The 21,618-nt window shown below is 38.0% G+C and overlaps 1 protein-coding gene across 5 annotated transcripts in view; it reads right to left on the reverse strand.

Annotated features, from left to right (window-relative positions):
* Window positions 1-21,618, reverse strand: part of wdpcp (WD repeat containing planar cell polarity effector) — a 94,062-nt gene that overhangs the window by 67,212 nt on the left and 5,232 nt on the right. For all 5 annotated transcript variants that reach the window (XM_028007731.1, XM_028007730.1, XM_028007729.1 and 2 more), the window contains 2 exons: window positions 6,286-6,423; window positions 3,236-3,317 (listed from right to left, as the gene is read on the reverse strand). In XM_028007731.1, the coding sequence (XP_027863532.1) occupies window positions 3,236-3,296 (61 nt within the window). In that variant the 5' untranslated portion in view covers window positions 3,297-3,317; window positions 6,286-6,423. The remainder of the gene's footprint in view (window positions 1-3,235; window positions 3,318-6,285; window positions 6,424-21,618) is intronic.

The raw sequence follows: 21,618 nt of genomic DNA on the forward strand, positions 1-21,618 counted from the left end.
CAATCACTATCAGCTAGTGGCCTGTCCTGTCTGCTAGCACCGCGGTTTAGATAAGACCCAATATGGAAGGTAGAAAAGAGAAGGGAGTGGGGCATCGGGGCGGGGGGTCAGAGACAGAATGGTGGGACATGCAGAGAGGCAATAATAACGACAGGAGTGTGCCTTAACCCATCCCACCTGAGGGACAAATCTGTAGATGCAGAGGATGTGCAGCTCCAGAAACGTATGGTCAACATATGTAGGGCATGCAACAAGCACAAACAGGCATACTGATAGATATGAAGACATAACATAGGCAAACTGCTGAGCTGAGTTTTTTTTTTTTTTTTCCCAAAGTGTTATTTCTGCAGGCCCCCCAAAACCATAAGCAGCCGGTCTTAGATTTGCACAACACATCATTTCTTTATCACTCGCCCAACTGCTGTTGCTGCCTCTGCTGCTGCTCCTCAGGCAGGGTCATGCTAATACAACAAGCTGATGGTACACATACGCGCACCCACACAGGGATACATATATATACAGCTGAAAGCAAATATACATAGTAAAAAGATGCAAAGCCATTTTTTTCCTCACTGTCTGAAGCAAAATCCGACCAAAATTTCCTTGCTTTAGCTTTGTTAGAATTTCCATAATTATTTCTATTTGCTAAATGCCAGAAAGCTTAGCAAGATCTTTAAAAAAAAAAAAAGATTTTTCTTGTAACTTTTCTCAAATTATAAAAAATAACATTTGGTCAGTATAAGGGAATAAGTCTTTTTAAACTATGATTTGAGTCAAACGTTTTGGTTGTATTGAGTTTGGCACAAGTTACTTATGTTTCTTAAGGAGGATTTGGAACAAGAAGCAACAACATATGTAAACCGTTTCTGTTTCAGCACAAGTGATGGTGATCAGTTTAATGTAATTTGGTGATTTCTTTAGGAAGCTCTCATATTCTTGCCACACATGTTGATATAAAAAAGAAAACAAGGTGTGATTTGGGTCTAAACATGAGGAGATGAAATGTTATTTCCTGGAACACCAAATTCTGTCGCATCTTTGAGATTTGGGGGTCTCTGTTGATGTGTTCTTGTGATGAATAGTGAGCGTATACAGGGATAAATAGTGCGTAATTCAGTGTTCTGTTGTCTCATTATATTACTATTTTAGACTTGACAGACCCTGATTGGTGATTGGTCAGTTAGAGACTGAAAATCTAATCTTTTTTCTAATCCGTAAAGCGACCATACCAAACAATAATAATACCCAGTTCTATATTTTTAAATGTACAGAAAATAAAATAAATTTAATCAGTTTAAATCTGTCTCCTATGGTAGTGAATGAGATGTACTGTAATTCTGTTAAATTGAGTTTAACAGAATTACAAGCCAAATGATCTTTGGATCTTTGTATAAAATCAGGATAATGTGTGAATTGTTGTTGTTTAATCTCTCTATGCAACAAAACAAAGCTGTGGATGAAGAACACAGCATTAAGGCAAAGCAACTAGATACTTCTTCAATCCATATTTTTGTTTTTAGGTGGACATGAGGAAAGTAAAGATAGGGAGAGTCACAGTCTGACGACCAGGTCTTTTTTTTTCTCCATATTTTCCAAGATAGCACACAAAACACAGCAGGAAAAACAAACAAATAGGGACATGTCAGCATCATCTAAGATATAGAGCCTTTCGTAGATACATAGGTGCATAGACACACATATTTCCACACAGACAGCCTCTGTGAGACACTATCTTTGCCGACAGCTCAGCAGACTGTGAAAGACAAGACAAAATAGCAGCAAGGTGAAATCAAGAAAAAAAAGAGAATTTCCGTTTGATATAAGAGATGGACTGATAGGTGGTTAGCAGAGTATCACATAAAAACTGCCAAAAAAGTCAAACTAAAACTGCCGGGTGGAAAAGAAGACTGGCAGTTTTCTATTGCTTTCATAAAAAAAATAAAAACATAAAGCTTATCACAGATAGAGGAGTTCCTGGGTTAATTTTATTTTTCTCTAACAGCAACCAGTGAAAGATGTTCATGAGTTCATTTTAAATTAAACATTTTTTTATCAACTCATTACTCACCTTTGGTTTGTGATTTCGTAACAAATTGTTGCTGTTTTGTAATGCTCTGATCAGCCAATATAAATATCCTAAATATCCCTGTCCGAACTTCTTTGTTAGGACAATTATAATTACTGTGATTCCTGCTTTTTCCAAAAGAGCTAAAATAAACCAGATTGTTCTGATCTGTTAAAGATCATATTTTGAATAAATTATCATATTTTTTTCCATCTATAATCTAAGATGACAGTTTTTATTCCAGATTTGTTTTTATGTTAAGTGTAGTGATGATCCAGGATGCCAGCTATTTCAGATGTTTTTGTAGCACTGCTATTGAAGTATTTTTATAATAATAATATTTCTTTCTAATAAAGTACAAGGCATTTTAGAAAAATATTTTTTCTAATATTTATTCATACTTAAAGAGTTTCTGCGGCAAATGTTGCATTTTGTCAAATTCAGAGCTGGAGTATGTAACTTTTCATTAAAAAAATAATGTTTTTTACATATTTGTTAAAACTGTCACTATATCTTTAAAGTATAGTGAGAGACAGATGATCTGTCAGAAGAAAAATCTACCTCCTCCGCCTCCTCCACGTGGTTCTACTGTCACCAGCAGGATTACACCACTTGGTCAGACACAACCAATCAGAGCTGGGAGGAGGGTCTTAGCGCTGTCAATCATCCCAGTATAAGCAGTGGTCACAAGCTCTCCCTTCCTCTCTGGAATAATTGGGCAATAAATCTTGTTTGATGACTTAAAAAGTTCATGGGTGACCATCAAAACAAAGTAAATACTTTATCACCTGATTTGTCATTATTTGTTTCTGTGAAAAACAAAAAAATTGCCCTTGTGCATTAATTTTTTCTCAATACTACTGAACGTGTAGGGTTTGTGTAAAAAAAATTAAATCAGTAATGTGTTTACCAAGCCTATTACAATTATAAATACAATTTTATGTAGGGAAAAACTGTTAATCATAACGCAATAATCAGACAAGAAAGTGAATTACGTAGAGCAAGAGTCAGTGTCAGATTGCCGAAGTAGACATAAGTGCGGACAATATGTCAAAACAAAGTGAGTGTTGACAGAAACCGCCAGGACAAGACCGAGTGGGTCGAAGAAGAAAAGAGACAATGAGAGACTTTATAGGAGGTAGGAAGATTGAACATGGTGATAAGTGGCACCTTTAACTTGGAGCGAGTTCTTCGTGGACCATAAGTGCAGCTCAGCCAGGCAGAACGCCATCTGAAGGAGTGTAACCAGAGTCTGCAGCAGGGGACAGCAGGCAAATAAAAGATGGAGAGTGAGTCGGGGCAGTTCGAACACAATCAGACCTGAATATCTTGATGGGAACACAAATGGCCAGGTCTGTTTCAGTAAAAGGGCCAAGCAGAGCATGAACACCAAACTTGTCTAAGGTGGCTTGTAACACTTATCTGATTGAGCACAGACACAATATAATTGGTAAAGTCCTCAAACATCAACCCAACAATTCAGCATTTTTTAATATCCTTTACTTCCTTTCATATCAAAATGAAAAGATGTTTGTACTTAGCACCTCAAATACTGCAATAAATTCTGCAACTTTATAGCTAATCATTTCAACATCTGCAGATATGCCTTGGTGTGTCCTCCTAACGTATCCAACAATTGCTTGATTTGTTTTTTGAGTTTCCAATGGCCTTTTTATTTTTAACAAATCTCTAATTCGGACATTTTCATAGTTCAGTGGTCAGTTCAAAAAAAGTATTTATTTATTTTTACAATTACCAGTTTTCAACTTCTATAGTTTACTAGATTTGATTTCATTTGATTTGTTTGTTGAACTTTCGGCTGTTCACAATTGTACACGATATGTGCAAAATAAAGAAAGTAGAAGAAATTATTGAAATAAATTACATTCACTACTGAATATATAAGTAAATAAAACAGTAAAAGCAGAAAAATAAATTACAACTAGACATAAATTAGTGGGATGTTCTGCCAATATGATGACCTGAAAAATAAACTGAAATAAATTTTAAAAAGTTTTTAAAATAAAAATTAAAACAGAAAAAAAGCAATTATTTACTATGTAGCTCCTTGTTTGTCAGCTGCCACTTTAAAAATAGCGCTTCAGCTTCATGACAGTTAAATTTGTTTTACAGGAAGCAAAACAATTGAAAAAATGTTGGAGCCTGTTTTTAGCACAACAACAGACAGTCAAGGGAGCAGCAGTGCTTCTCTGGTCAAAGGTCAAGTCTCCTGAGACATTTTTGATGTCATCCAATTAAAAGGACTTTAGATTGAAGGGATGAAGTCAAATAATATGTCAATTTTTTGAACCTGTAACTTAAACTTGAGTGTGAGTGTGTAATATTATTGGGATCATTCTATTTACATTTGTTTATCTCTGTCTTGTGAGTGTTTGATAATCCAATCTCTACTGAATCAGGATTGCATTTAGTGTCTTCAGATGATTTAAAAATGTTTTAAACCTACACTGTGGGTGTGACTGCCAACAGAGAGCAATTAGTTGGAGTAATGGTATTTGCAGTAATATCAGTCAAGGGTGAGATTTAGGTAAATATGACCAATGCTCTGGAACTCGATAATGTGCCACAGCATTGCCTCCTCTTCCTGTTACACTTGTATTTCTGGTGAGACTAAGGGAAAACAGTAAAGGTTATGTTGCAGGTGAAAAATGCAAAAAAATAAAATAAAATTTACATGATCACAGTCTAACACTGAGAAAGATCAAGGGTGGTGACCCATCAGAGGTAGACTTAGAGACTTAGACTTAGACTGACTTTATTGTCATTTTGCATGCACAGGGTGTATACAGAACGAAATTTCGTTGCATACGGCTCAGGACAATGTTTGAGGTTCCAATGTTGTGAGGTTACTCCAAAATAAAATAAAATACCGTATAAAATATGAATATAAATATGAATATAAAATATAAAGTGCAGGACTGACAGTAAAATGGAAGTTATTTAGCTATGTACATGTGCAAGGTATGAAGTGGAGACCAGTTTTTGAGTGCAGTCCAGTTAAGAGTTCAGCAGTCTGATGGCAAGTGGGAAAAAGCTGTTTCGGAACCTGGTGGACCTGGTTGGAGTAGGAGGAGTTGACAGACACACATTTTAGAGCTGACAGCTCAGACAAAGCAGGCTGCATTCATCAGATCAGCTAATAAAGGTGCAGCAGGTTAGATGGTTTCATGCTGTCCATCCATCTTTATCACAGGCTGTACTGCAGTCAGTTAACCATGAGGTCAAAATGTTGCTTCTCCCGTTCTGAAAGTATTGAAAGGTGCTCCGGCAATTCATTGTGTTTCCACACAAAATCTGAACAGAACATTCTTTTGGTGGGGGGGGCTCAGGAATAAAACAAGAATATAGCATAAGGCTACAATTAGAAAAAATGACATACAACAGCTTAGCTACGGTGGTAGCAGTGTAAGATATCATACCATATGTTTGCTTTTAGGTTTTGTGAATGTTTGTCACATTTTTACCAGTGCTTCACTGAGAAGTAGCTTGCATAATGAGCTCAGCAGATGTGCAGTTCCATGAGGTGGTAAGGTGCTAATTGCTGCTGGCTAGTCTGAAGGAGCTGAGGGGAGCTGCAGGCGGAGGGGTGCTCTGTGAGGTGAAAGCTTGGAAGTTTAAAAACTGCAGCTACAAGGAAGAGCTGCATCTCAAAGGCGGCGCTTGGTTCACCCTTGCGTTTTGCACAGCAGAATGGTTGCCATGGAGATTAAAGAATTTCTCAAACATGCATAAAACAATCAAGGCAACACTCCAAGTATGTTTTGATGTGGGAATAACATAACATGATGGAAAGCTCAAAAAGTTAATTTTTACAATACTACCCCTTTAAGCTCCTAAAATGGTTTGTTTTTATTAATTATATACTTTATGTACAGTACTTTGCTTCTAAAACAACAGCTGTTCTTCCAATTCAACCTTTTGTCACCTCAATGATAGATCCGATTATTTTTTTCCTGCCAGACACAGCATGATGTACAAATAAACACACCCAGCGTGTTGCAGCGGTCCTGGAGAGCTGCCACACTTTATTCAGATTTCTGGCTGGAGTTGCTCCGGGTTACCTGTGCATGTACAAACAGTGCGCAGAGGGGCTGGGTGAAGGGTTGGATGGGGTTGAGGTTATTGTATACCGTCTTTGGAGTACTAAAGAGACTGCTTTAACATCAAAGGACGGGAGGAGGAGGGGAGGGTACACTTGCCTTCGCTTTCAAAGACAGTCCACGGGAACTGTGACCTTGTCTGCTCTTTGCATCTCTTTCTCTGCTCTCCTATCTCCGTCCCCTCTGGGTGAATACTGAGTATGAGAACATCTGCTGCTGTTGGTGTTTCCGCAAAACCTACAAAGAGAAGGGACCTTTTTAAAAAAGAGCCAACTGGACATGTGAGTCTATAATATAAAACTGATATATTGAAAAGTGAAAAAGGCATCAAAGGGGTCCTGTGCTACTTGCATATTAAAATCCTTTTTAACTTGTGAATTTTCAGGCTTTTTAAAACCATTTTAGGCAGCTCTTCACCATTTAATGTAGATATAGAAATATTTGGATGCAGGCTTTTTTCAACTGCAATGTGAAGCTCATCAAACAAGAAGCTTGTGTTAATCAAGAATAACTGTGATGAATCAATTAATTGTCAACTAATTTAGTAATCAATTAATCATCAGTCAATTAAGTAATTGATTAATCGTCAACTAGAGTATAAAGACCCAAAAAAGCCCATTTTACTCAGTTAAGTAATTAAGTCAATACTTTGCAAAATAAAAAAAATGCATTTTGCATCTAACACACCCAGAACTCCTCAAGCTGCATAGTTTCAGCTTAACCAGATTCAAATTCTGAAAAATTCTCCTATTAAGCACTGTTTGCTATCCAATTATTAATCACTTAATCCGTAGTCAACAGATCGGACTTCAAAAAGTCAAAAAGAAAGGGTTATTAATCCATTTGGGATTAATAACAGATTTTTGAATTTGAATTTATCAGATTAATCGACTGATTAATAGATTAATAGAATAGTTAGTCGTTAGTCGAAGTCCCAATAGGAATATCTTTAGGCTACATCATACATTTTTGTTTTGAAATTTTATGTGAATACTATAGTACTGCGAAATTGCTGTATTCAGGGTTATCACACTGATCCACAGAAACTCATTAATATCAGAAGGAAAGTACTTACGAAAGCAGTTAAAATTTCATGATTATGAAAGGATCTATTAAAACACCGATAGGGAAAATGACAGAAGCAGGCTGACATCTCAAGGATCTCTTCTCAAAAGTGAGCATCTCTGGCCTTCAATGCAGAAATGCACAGACTAAACACCAACCATACATGTCCGAGGCTTTGCTTTCAGGCGATGGAGTGACCACATCACAGCAACGAGAGTGATGCGATAAATTCCCGGGTTAAAGAGCTGCCATAAGGTGACTGACACCAGGCTGTCACAGGCTTATGGCAGTCACACTCACCCTGCAGCACACCCACAAATCTTCACCAGGCTTCAAACGCATTATCATTCCCTCACCTACCTGGCTCCGGGTAGATTTGATACTTTTCTTCCCAGACTTAAGTCTCCAACCCTTACATTTGATCAGTCATTTACTCTCTTGTCTCTGATAAGCCTCTAAACACATCTTTAAACTTTGAACTACATTAAATTAGAAAAAAACAGGTCGATTTATTTTGAGCTTTCTCTTAGCTACACTCAACGACTGTTGCAACATACCCCGATTTTCTTTGCATGAAACATATTTCTTCTAATTGAGACCAAACAGCCGATTATTCTGTCCCATAGCCATTTGGTTTGTCCATGTGTATAAATTCATGTAAATGTTAACCTGGCTTCACTGTGGAATGTGACACTGGTACTCCACAATCAACCAGTATGTTAAATGTTGTTTTCCTTTTGACCAATGTCATTTTATCAGATAAAAGTGTTTGACTCAGGTAATGTAAATTTGAACTTAATTATTTGCTTTAAAATGACTCCATCAAATTTCTGACCTCTATCCTATTTTTAAAAAAATCACAGACCGCACTAAAAAGCCAGGTGTATCTCAGAAAAATAATCAGTTTAAATGACTGCTACTATTTCCTGTAAGTGGAGTGATTAAACGCCTATCCTGATTTAGGCTAAGTCTACACTTCTACCAAGAAATAGACAAAACTGAAATGTAAATCTCCCACATATAATACCTGAGAAATGTTCTGCTTATAAGATAAGTAACTCCAACTAAATAATTGCAGAAAACATGGAAAGAGATCAAAAATGCTGTTTTTTAATAGCAGATATTTAGACTGGAGAGGCTGTCTCCGCTGGATTTGGGCTTCATCAAACCCTTCTTGGACTTTTTCCATCCCAGGAACCGGTGGAAGGTTTTCCTCAACGGCTTCTTGTTTTTTGCCTGAAGTTCGTCTGAGGCGCTGGAATCTGCCTGAAGCTTGGAGCCCTGCGAGTCAGGTGTGGGGTCGTTTTCCTCCTCCGCAGCCTTCAAACTCTGCTCCAGCAGCTCCAGCGTGTCCTCTCCGAGGGTCAGCGCCTCCATGTCTTCGGTGGTGCTAAGCAGCGGCCTCATCTCGTGGACGTTGTTCTGCTGCTCCTCTATGACGGCCCTCAGCTCTCGGATGAGAAACAGATCTGCTAATGCCCGTTGTGCGTGAAATCTGTCCTCTTGCCTGAGATGCGCTTGAATATGCTCCAGTTCTTGCTGAAGAGCAAGGTTCTTGTCTTTCTCTGCCTTGAAGACGACTTTTAAGTCTTCCAAGTCTCTTAGTACATTAATGTTGCTCAAGATCTTCTGGATCTCTTGCAATTTTGCTTGCTCAATGTGGGCTCTGCTCTCTAGAAACTCCTTGAACTGATCTCTGCTGTCATTCAGTTCTTTCATCAACATGTCTTGTGGCTCACTGAACATCTTTAAGTTGCTGCGTCTCCCTGATGCCATTGTGTGATTCTTACGGTTACCTCGTTGCTGGCTTGAGTCACAATCTCCTCTGGCATTCTGGAGAGCTTGGTCAATCTTTCTCATCTGCAGGTAGAGGTGCTCCATCTCCGTTCTCTGCGCCTGCAGCTTGGCAGCGAGCTTGCTGGACGTTTCTTTGTTGTTCTCAATATGAGTCTTGGCAGTTTGAAGCTGAACCTTCAGATCCTCAACTTGTGACGCCAGCACCTTCTTCTCAGTCTCAGAGTCGTGCAGCAGCTTGGCTAATTTGTAAGAAGGTAACGGAGGATTCTTGACAGGGTTGTTGTTTTTCTCCTCCATAACTTTAGCAGTTTTCTTCTGTCTCACCTCTGATGAGCAGGTGTTGTATCTGACAGTTGTCTGAAAGTGTTTGTTTACAGCTGGTCGCCATAGAAACCCCAGATGAGAACGGAACCATCTGTCCATCTCTGGATGCTTTTGTATATTTTTAAATGCTGCTTCTCAATCACACCATAACAAAGCATTTTACAAAAAAAGAAAAACATTTTAGTGCATGAAGTAGTAATTGAAATATTTAATATCTAGAAATAATCGATTAATCGTTAATTGGAGTATTCAGACTCAACAAAGGTCATTTACTGACACGCCCCCACCATATTCAGAGTACTGTTTAACCCACAACCATAAAAAAATATATTCATTTTACATTTAAACAAATTGTCTGTCATATGTTTAAGCCAGAAATCCTCAAGTGGCATTGTTTTATCTTCACATGGTGCAGATTTACCAAAGTAATGCTATGGCAATGCATTTTAGGCAATAAAATGTTTATTTTCTTCCTTTAAAAGGAAACTGAATTATTTGTTTACTTGTATATTTTAATGAATTTCTAATATTGTGCAAAAAGATTTAAGTGGTTAAATAAAAATCTGTGCAAATTTTTAAAACCCAATTAGTCAATCGTCAGAATAATCAATAAATTAATTACTAAAATAATTTTCAAATAATAACTCTAGCAAGAAGAAACCTAATAGAGAGAGGCTAGTTGTCTGAGAAGGGTTAAGATAAATAAATCTCTAATCTTAAAAGCTCTAACAGTAAAAAAAAAAAAAAAAACGGTAAGGAGGAAGTCATTTTTTTCTGATAAAGTAACACTAAGCAGGTAGTTTTCTGTTCAATTCAGCACAATTTGTTTATCCCCAAAGGAAATGAAATTTTATTGTCAAATTATGGTGAATTATATAAAGCATTGGGTGTGTCCAAGTTGTCCAAGGGCTACCTCCTTCTAAGGCCAATTACATTACAGCGATATGATGAAGACTGTCCAAATACTGAAACATTCAATAAATTAGAACTAAAAATAATAACTGAAAATCCCATTTATTTTAGGAATTTTGTCACCAAGTAAAACACAGACAAAGATTAACTTTTTGTGCTGGTTTCCCTGACACGCCTAACCTTTTTTTTTTCTTAAGTGAACCAGCACAAATGTTAGGTGCATCCAAATTTTCAACTGCATCGCATTATTTTTACATCGGTTTTACAAGTTAACTTTTTTTAATCACTGTCAAATTAAAGTAATATTGACTCATAAAGAATTATTAACAACCTAGTAAGTATAAAGTTATTTATTGGAAGCAGAATTACTGAAATTGTGTTCCAGGAGCTTCCATTAGCTGAAATGTAAACATCTCAAGATAAATGAAATGAAATAAAACCTAGACCTTTTAGGGGCTAAACATCTTACGAACATCTCAAACTAAACATTTCTTTATATTCAAGCCATTTTTCTGATGAAACCTTATTTCTGACTTATACTTGAAGTGAAGGTAAGTTTTTCCTTTGCAGCATTTAACTACATTGTCATCTCAGCCTTTAGTGATGAACTGTTTGCGCTATGTAATATTTTTTTGAGGTGAACTATTGAGAAATCTGGTTGAATTTTCAACCCACTTGGTCGAAATCTGGAGCCCTTTTTCTGCCTCTCAATAGAAGACTACAATAATGTGAAGAGGTTGGGGGGCATAGCCAGCATATATTAAGTGAAGCTGCAAAAACAACAAATTGTGCAGCCATATTGGTGGGTAAGACAACTAACTATACAGGTCAATATGCACCATTCTGAAGCAATCTGGTGTTTTTACCATGTTTCAGTAACAGACTGCATAACAAACTTAAGACTGAACACAACATTTCTTAAAGAATTAAACAAAATAATGACACCAAGTACTGAAAAGACGAATGTATAAATTGAAGGCTTAAACTAGATACAACTGACTGACAGAAAAGACCTTCGTGCAAATGCAACTAAAAATTTTGTCACAACAGTGAAAGTCCCAGTCAGGGGACAATTGACCGTGAGTAGGCTGTTCAGTTGTCCAGTCCCAGAAAAGAGTTGCGTAGCAGTCAGAGGTTTGGTGGTGAAAACATTAAGAAATCATTTTAACCAAGAACTACATCTGAACTGGCACTGGAATGAGTTTAGAGGAAAAACCCCTTCCTAAGTGTCACTAATGAGTCCTCTGGGACATGTTCAGGTCAAGTTCTTTTTCTTTTCATCCCAACTGTCGGTCTTTCTTTAAGTTGCTCTACTTCAGTGGTTTTCTAGAGGACCTGAGGCAACGCAGAACTCGACCCGCTGTGAAGACCCGCTTCTTCATAGTGGAAGAGTTGAAAAAGCCTTGCAGCGGTGCGCACACTTACACATGGACACAAATACACACAACACGAACCTTAGCCCAGGAGCAAGTACAGAGAACCTGAACTGTCTCATTAAAAGAAAGAGTGCTTGGCAGAGAAGAAGAAAGGGCGGGCAAAGTGGCGCCAAGCAGTGGGCCGAAAACCTTTCATTCACACCGACGTATGAAGTCCCACAGGAGCCCACTGAGTCATCAGCCCAGAGAGAATAGAGGTGATGGACACACAGAACAAAATGAGGCAAAGGTAATTCTATTCAACAGAGATGACAGGTACAGTCGTCTTTGTATCCATGTCCACATGTGTACATCTCTATGTCTTTTGCAGTGGACTTCAGTCAGCAGGAAAACAAAGCCAGATGGCATGACTGCTAGGCAGCGTCAGTGTCAAGAGAGAATGTCTGAATGCCTGTGTGTGTAGAAAGAACTCCAAAAACACCGGAAGCATTAACTTTAGTTAAAAAGAAAAAGAAGAAAAAGACATGGGAAGGTGAGGAGTTGAAAAGTTCAGGGAAAACTCCTTAGAGTTAATGATCAAGTTACTTTTTTTGGCTCACTAAAGATAAGTCAAAAGAACAAAAGCAAGTCATCAGCGAACATGAAAAGTGAGGTAAAACGTAATTTTCTTTACCTCAGCAAAGAAGAAAATTACGTCAGACTGAAGCTTTATTAAAATCTTTCTTGTGAAAATTAGAATTAGCATAACGTTTAAGTGGCTCTACAAACGTAACTATGGCAAGAGAATGACAAGGAGTTGAGGATACCAATCCATACAATTTTATATGATTGGTACAAAAGTCCAAATGTGGCATTTAGTCATTTCTGGCTCCCTTTATCTTTAACTTCCAGTGCAACTGGTTGCTTTAAGTACTCATCTAATTACTAAATAGCTGCAGAGATGCATCTGTCAAGAAGAGAGATATTAGTTGAACACGCTTCAAATCTGGCAATAAGAAAGCCATTGTTGTCGGAAAGGAAAGGAAGTAGTAGTCCCATTTGTCACAACCTACATTGAAGACACAGCAGACATAAAAAAGAAAACACCACCCTAAATACAGCCAGAGCTCAATGGTATGGGTCAAAAAGTTTAAATTCGTTATAGTGGCCCAGTCAAAGGTCAGACCAGAATCTAATGAAGAATCTTGGACAACACTTAATACATTTTGTTATTCAGTGATGTTCCTCATCCAATATAACAGAGCTGACTTGAAAAAAATGGATGGATAAAGTCTTCAGTCTCTAGATGTACAAAGCTGGCGGGGCCATACCCCAAACACGTGTAAGTGAAGAAAGTACAAAGTATTTTTTCAGGGGAGTTGAATGCAACTACAGCTTTCAGATATGTATTTGTAAAAGATTTTCAAGTCCTTGAGTCATTTTCTTCTGTTTGTTGGTTATATACTAGTTTCTGTTCATTTATTGGTTGTAAAATAATTGTAACATTATGAGAAAAACCTTATGGAGCAGGAACATTTTTGCAAGGTACTGTACATGCAATTCTAAAACGCAGAGCTGAAAGAGCATAAAAGATGCTAATCTGTTCCCTTAGTTTTTTTCTTGCATCTGCAAAAGGTCTCTAAAGACGACAGACAGAGAGAGACAGAAAGATGAGTGGATCCTCCTAAGCAGATGTGTAAACGTCATTAGTGGAGGTAATGGGTAAAAGAAGGTGGGAAGGGGGTAAATACCTCAGCTACTCCACTAAAGGTATTTACCCAATGCCTGAAGCAGAAACACAAACAGAGACCTTTAGAAATAACTGAGAGCGAGTGGAATTTAGTGAAAGAAATGTTCAGAGGGAAAACTGTTGTAAAGTCTTGATTAGGCATCTATAATATTGGCAATTTAATTCAGTATTTTCATTTAAACAGCAATGATTGACTGCTCAACTAATAGGCCTAATCTAGAGAAGTGTTTCACTAAACGTGAGTATCCGCCCTGCAGCACAACCCACAGCCAGGAAAGACAATACTTCCAAACCAGCAGCACAATTGCCGCCTGACTTCAAGGAGTCAGGGGTTTGACCTCATCACACCAAAGGAGACTCATGACTGTGGTTTTGTTTATGTTGTTGGAGATTTTCTTCTTATAGCCTGACTTGGTGGCCTGTTGTTTGTCCCTCACCTTCTGACAAACACTGGTATAAATACTAAACAAACTGCCACATACCCACCACAGCAAATATAGAAACGGGTCTGTCCAGACATGCAACAAAGTCTATATACAGTACAACACTTACATTTCTTATGTTATATTTAAATTCTAAAATAAATAATTCAAATAAATGGAGAACAAAAGATTCTGTTATTTGTGGTGAGACTTTGAACCTTTCTGTGTGCTACTGTGGTAAATGTAAGGCTTAAAAGTCCATTATGATTATTTTTATAAAAATCACCATAAATTAAAATGATTGTTTACAGAGGAATAACAGTTGCTCTTGAACTACAGGGATTTTCCTTACACGCTATTTTTTAATGAAATTTTCCTTAAAATATGTAAGAAGCAATCTATTGAAATTTGGCCTATTATATGAATATAAATAAAATCAGCAATCTAGCATACTTCAATAATGTCGAAAAGACAAAAGAAAATAATTAATTCTAAACATAAAAAAATGATCAATTAAATGCAATATAAATAATAAATTCTAAATAATAAAAATCTTTTTTCATTTTTATTTTCTGGACTAATAATGAACAAGACCAAGTTATTTTTGATTAAAGACATTTGCAAACTCTTTAGTGCAACAGGCTGGTAAAAGGTCCCATACATTTATCGATATGTTGGTAAAATACAATCAAATTATTTTCACCAAAATTGATCATAAAACATTACCATTACCACTATATACCTAACCACAGGGACTTTACCTTAAATCAACCTAAATTCAATTCACACCTTAGTCCTGAACCTAATGCCTAACCAAAAACACAGTAGGTACCCACAACATAGCATGTGTTAGGAAAATGGTCCCTTCAATGTATTAAATAGAAGGCTACACTTACACACATAACTCACGATTTCTCAGTATCCTGGAGCCGAGGTATCAAAACCATAATAATGTTACAATAGGAGAAATAGTTCATTATTTATTTTATTATTTTTGCTTTAATATGAATTTTATTTTTTACTGTTTGGTGAAATTGCAATGCACTTTGCTCATCATCTATTGTTTTGAAATGGCTCTGTAAATAAATTTGACACTGACTTTGACATTAACCATATGCACATTCCAACTTCCTTCACCCCGTGACTCTTGTCCGGAAACCATTTGTCACTACTTGAAACAAATTTTCTGTAGAGTTAGCGCAAATTCATTGTGAACACAGAATGGCAAACTTGTGAGCAAACAGTTGTGGGTTTACACAATCAACATAAACATAGTTATCATTCACTCAGAGTTGTTTGAAACACCCACTTTGCAGCCTTTACTCGAAGTGTGGAGAAAAAAAGGTCAATGTTTATCTCAGTTCAACTGTACTGTGCCTGTTTGTGTATAATAGTTTTTCATGTACTACATATAATACAGTACTGCAGTAATACACATGTACGCACGTCATTGTTATTGCCATAATATACATAATGCCATAAGGCATTCGAAAGGTATACTTTTTCCACATTTTGTCCATTTACAGCCACAATGTTTAATGCACTACATTGGAATGTTATGTGATAGCACAACAATGTATTGCATAATTGTGAGTGGAAGCAAAATTATACATGGTTTTCAAAAGTTGTCAATAAATTTTGAAAACTGTGCTGTGCATTTGTATTCACATTTGGGATAGAACTCTAGCTTTTCACATCTAGAAAATGACATTTTTAACCATTCTTCATAAACTAGTTTAAGCAGTGGTTAGATACACTAACTTTCAAATACTCCCGCGCAATTCTCAATGTAATATTATGACTAAACTCAGCTTTGACTGGGCCATTTAAACACTTGAATATGCTTTGGCTGTCACACTCCTTACTTCAATATAAGGATGATTAACAGGCTACAACAAGATTTCATGGCATGTTAAGGAGGAAAACGCGTACTGGAGAAGAGACATCCAAAACATGCAAGATGATGATGAGCACTGACAACAAGGGTTGAACAGAAAAACAACAATGAAAACAAATTCTTAGAGTCTTCCTGGGGTATTGAGAACCAATATCCACCTTCAGCTATATGCACACAGACCCATCAAGAGGTCAGGAAGAAGAAGTCCTTTAAAGTTGTTGTCAGATGCACACAGTGAAATGCACTCTGGTAAAATGAGAGGTCAGGCTGTACGTCCCCGAGACCTCTCAGCGGTCTTATTTAGCCGTCACACACTCACACATACGCTGTCTGTCATTTCAGAAACGAGGCTGTGACACCTCGAACACTTCTCTGTGGGCAAGAACTCTTTCTGCCCATCTGTCTCTCTGACAGGTTGACGTGGCACAGAGTGGTTGCAAATCGATCTCACTCAAACCAAGAAGTTTGTTCTCTACGACGTGACCTCAGAGATGGATGATGGTGTCATATCTCTGTTTTCCTCTAGCTACAGTACTACCCTGTCTAGAAAGTGGAATAAAACTTTTTTTGGCAATTCATCAGGTTTATATTCGTCTTATTTCACCACCGCAGAGCCAAGCAATCAAACATATTAAATGCAATCAATGAACTATGGAAATAAAACACTGAAAATGAACAAAGAAGAATATTTTTAAAACTAATAAAAAGAAAAAAATCAATAGTTGGAGTAGTCTTTCTTTAGCGCTTCTGCCTTCATGGTGATGTAAGATGATTCCTGTAAAGTCTCGTGTTTGTGATTAAGGACAAAAGTTAGGGCATCTACACATTCCTTATCAAAAGAGTCCACATTTTTTCAGACAAGTTTCAAGAGCTCTCAGCCCTTAGCATTCATTTTAAATAAACATACAGAAAATCAAGACAGAATTTAAGTATGGAACTTGCCAAAACCAGAAAGTAGAAGGAAGAAAGGACACGGGAGAGAAAGAAAAATGAAAGACAAGAACAAAAATTGGAATAAAAGTAGAACAAAAAGAAAGTAGACACAAGGAAGAATAGAAGGGCAGTGAAGAAGGGAGTGAAGGAAGTATGGAAATATGGAATGAAGGAAGGACAGAAGGAAGGTTAAGAAAGAAATGGGGTATGATACAAGGATAGGAGGAAATGTTATTGCATTGGATTGGATTGGATTGGATTGGATTGGATTGGGAGGACGGACAGATGGACAGATGAATCAGCTGAAACTGCAACCCAGAGATCAACCAAATATTGGATATGGGGCAGTGCCTGACATCACTGTGCTAATATCAGTGCTGTTAACTTATACAGCTTTCTTTGGATCATCAATCTCAGCGGCGTGATGAGAAAGTTTATATGGCCTCATACTCTCACTTAATTGAGTTGGATACTGTGAATAATAATAATCTGTAAAGGAGATTCACAGTTGTGTGACTTTACATTCACACATTCACATTGCACTCACTGTAATACAGACCGCTATAAGAGATCTTTCCTGCCAACAGCCGTCACTATCTGCAATAACTCTGACAATGTGTTCAAGAAGCAAATGCTGAAGACCTTTTGCATCACTCCATAACCTAGAACATTCTAAGGCTTCTATTACATCAATAAAGATTGACATAACATTAAAGATTGATTTCAACAATGTAAGACAAAACACAATTTCTTGCACTCCCTAGTTCCCTGATCTAACAGTGGTTCTTTTAGTTTCACAGTTGTATGGCATACTCATTCTTATCTATTTTTTCCAAAGAAATTATGCTTTATTTCATTCACACTTACAAAGAGAGTCAGTAAAGGCAGTAGGCAGAGTCCATTTAGGAAAATCTGAGCAAAATTCTTCCTGTTACCTGCAGTAAAGGAGTCAATTAGACTCCTGCTGACATTTGAAAACAGCTAAAATACAGCAACAATGCACATGTTAAAGCACATGCACTCAAGCAAACAAACACACATCTGGCTATTCTCCACCTGTCAGAGAGCCCAAACATGCAGCCATGCGTGAAACTGCCCTGCTCTGTCCAACACTTGTCCTCAGAGTAATGCCATTATGGAACTGAACAAACAAAAAACTTTCAGTGTCTGCTGTGTTGAGCTCTGTTTACTTTTAAGAACTTCCTATTTCACTATATTGAGAGTCACCTTGGCGATCAGCCCTAAAATATACAATGGTAATTTCTACTCTGTGCTCAGGACAATAGCTGGGCTGTGAAATAATATAAGCTGGGTCAAGTCTTGTCTTGTCAGACCTTGTTTCCTCTTTCTGACTGTCCAATAACAGTCAGAAAGAGTTAAACAACTAGAATGAAATAGCAACTATTTCTGACAACAAAGCCAATAAGAGTACTAAGATCTCAAGAATAACTATTTTTGAGTGACTATTTCAGAGATTTAAGAAATGTTTCTCACCTAAGAAGAGAGAGAATGTGAAATTAGTCAAGAAAAATGTAAGCTTTAAAGTGACAAACTGTTTTCCACAGAATCCACAATATCCGCATCAGAATTCACTCGGGGCAAAAGGAAAAAATCGCATTTATATCCGGCATGTGTGATAGTAGTAGCTATTCACAGGGTAGGAGGCTCACTCGTTGGTTCAGAGATAAGTCTGGACACAGAAAAGCACTAGTCCGATAGAAGTCTAGAAGTTCTTCAGTTCAAACTCAGAATAAAGTTGTTAATGCATGAAGCTTAAATAGAGGTCTAAAAGGTAAAAAACAATAGCAAGTATAGAAAAGACTCAGTTAGCATAGCATACCATGCAAAACAAATATTTAACCACCCACAGCTCCAAAGACTAGCCTGGTCTGGTTCCTTGCTTGAACAAAAGATTTGATCTGAGTTTGGTGTCTTGCATTCAAAACACTCTGATGCAAAACAGTCCAACATGGGGGTGGCATCCACTCAGAGTAACTTTGACTAAGTAATAAAGCTATGCAGCTAAAATCAAAGTTTTTGGAGGTATTTGCGATGTGTCTGTATGGAATTGGATAGCTGAGAATCAACCCTCCTGTGGTCTTAAGAGACAGAGTCATTTGGACCCAGTTTTTTACTCTGTGCGCCTTTCTTGTGTGTGGTTTCGGACATTGAGGGTCTGACGGGATAACCACTAACCACGGTTATGGAAGAACCACTAGCAAAGAGCTGGTTAGCCTCAAACAGGACTTCTTTTGAGTTTTATTGTTGTTAATGTTGACATCATTGCCAAATGCTGGTACAGCATAAGTATTACATCACTTTCGACTCCAGTGCAGCTGAAATTTCTTAATAAAATGTTTACGTTCTCTCACTGAATACATTTTTAAAAAGCTGGAGGGTCTATTTTTAAGAAAAACATTCCAAAATTAGAGATAAGCAACCTAAAGAAACCACATATGTTTAAGGTGTGTGGTGATGATGGAAATCCCCGATGGGATGCAGGTAACCTCATGAACGAACACCGTGAAGTAATTCCCACCAACATTCTCTTTAACGTACATTGGGCTCTCCTTTTATTCACAGCTTCCCCATCCTCTCCCTTACATGTATAGGCTTAGAGTCGTCTGGACGGGCCAATCCTGCAGGCTCACCGTTGGCACGGTAACGAGTGCTATCCTGGCTAACATCTGCTGCACGACCCGGGGCCACTCAGAATGGGCTTTAATCCCCACACAGCCGTGTTGTGGGGGGAAAACATTCTTTTCCTTTTAGACTGTGCAGATAAACAGAGACGAGCAGCGCTGCTGGTAAACCTGCAGACGACCGGCCTCTTGGAAGTACTAGGAATGTTGTCAGTTACGTGACCCCCCCGTCCCTTCCCCGCCCCCTCTTCGTAGTTGTGCCACAGGCCATTATGGCTGTGCAGAGGGCTGTGACCGCCAGCTTCAGCACCAGGTTGCCATCGCTGACCCAATTGGATGGATTTGGGTTTTGAAGTTATTGAACAGTGATGGGTGGGTTGTGGGGCGAAAGGTTTGTCAGCCAGCCTTGTTATGCAAAAACAACAGTCACATTGATGAAAAAAAAAAAAACATAGACAACATTCCACTCTGCAAGTTTGCTGCCACATCATTTGGCTGCAGATTCAGGAGGCTTGTTGCTGCTGCATTTTTGGTCATCCTTCAGTGAGTTTGGAGTGTGTGGGATGCTGTCAACAGCAGCGGAGAGAGAGAGTGATCAGTTGGGACAGTTGCTGAGCAACAACATGTGACAGTTTGGTGCCCCCTTGTGGTCAAAGTCAGGGAAAGAATTGCTTCGAAACTGCACTACTCCTCACACCAAGAGTCATTCAAAGTCATAGCATGACAAGTCAACAACTCATCTCCTCTTCGAAGAAACCAGGCCATGATCCGTCTTCATATTGCTGTTGCCGATAATCATCTTCTTTGGCAGTGACGCAGAGAAAAAATGAAGACACCACCCCGTCAATCAGTCCATCAGCTGCTATGAAATATGTATTTGTCTTAATATGGAGTTTGATTCCATCAAACCCATTTCACGGATCATTTCCCTATGCAAACACCCCTTGAGGGTGGGGGGGCAAAGAGAGAGTTGCAGTATGTAGTCAAGGTAGCTAACAGTGAGGAAGAGACACACCTCAGATGTCTCAGTGTGTGTGTGTGTATGAGTGTGTGTGTCCTCCATGAGATTTAATTGAATAGTTCTGCTTCAGTGCCAAGAAGTTAGTTAGTCTGTTTGCAGAGGTCTGTGTTCTTTCTGATTGAGTGTTGTTTTTTTTTTCTTTTTCTCCTACACAGCATGCCAGCACTTGGCTAGAAACAAAGTCATTCTCCGGTTTCAATCACAGACACTGCAGGCACATCAAGCCAGACAGGAAACATTTCACATCCCTCAAGGCCATGTCCTGAAGGTGCCAAAACCGTACAGACAACAGCTCAAGCAGACCTGTAGCGTAATATTGCACCCTGGAAAAGAAATACTTCAATATTTTTATTTTTGTTAGCTTTGTGAACCTATTCATAATCCTTAACACTTTTTCACATTCTGCCACATTCCAATAACAAACTTTAACATATTGTATTGGGATTATGTGACAGACTAACGCAAAATTCCAAATACATATCGAAAGAAATGAAAACATGGTTTTAAAGCAATTACAGCAGCATATCTTTTGGGATGGGCCTGCATCTGCTTTAAACATCTCAAGATTGGAATGTTTATTTGTTTTTTTAAATGGCTCTTGCTCAGTCAGACTGGACAGAGAGTATCTGTTAAAAGCCTTCTCTAAGTCTTGCCACATTTTCTCAATTTGAGTTTGGTCTGGGCTTTGACTGGGGTATCAAATATGATTTCATTAAACCGCTTCCTTGTAACTCTAGTTGTATGTTTAGGGCCGTTGTCCTGCTGGACAGAGTACCTGTGGCCCATTCTCAAACCTATTTCAGCCTCCAACAGGTACAATTAGTTCCAACCAATTCTGACCAGCTTTCCTGTTCTTGCTGAAGAAAGGCCCTTTTCCACAACATGATGACACCAGCACCATGTGTCACCATTGCGATGGTGTGCTAGTGGTGTGTTCATTGATAGCTTTTCTCCAAATATAGTGTTCGGTGTGTAGGTTAGTGACGTGTTCCTTGATCTCGATGAGGCTGTTTGTTCCCTAGTGTCCTCCAAAACAAATCTAAAGGCCTTCACAGAACATCTAGATTTCTACTGAGAATAAATTACACACATATGGAGTCAATTTAACAAGTAGGTGACTTCTGAAGGTGCTATGGATTTTATTTAGGTGCATGTAGTGTACTACTGGTACTTGTGGAGGTCAGGGACCATCATGAGTAGTTGAAATCCATAAAGACTTGAGATCCCCTCTAAAAACGCCTGTAACTCCCTATTTCAATAATTCAAACACAAAACGTACCTTAATATGCATTAATACAAACAGTGGAAACCATC

Source organism: Xiphophorus couchianus, chromosome 22 (genome assembly GCF_001444195.1).
Source record: "Xiphophorus couchianus chromosome 22, X_couchianus-1.0, whole genome shotgun sequence".
NCBI classification, from domain to species: domain Eukaryota; kingdom Metazoa; phylum Chordata; class Actinopteri; order Cyprinodontiformes; family Poeciliidae; genus Xiphophorus; species Xiphophorus couchianus.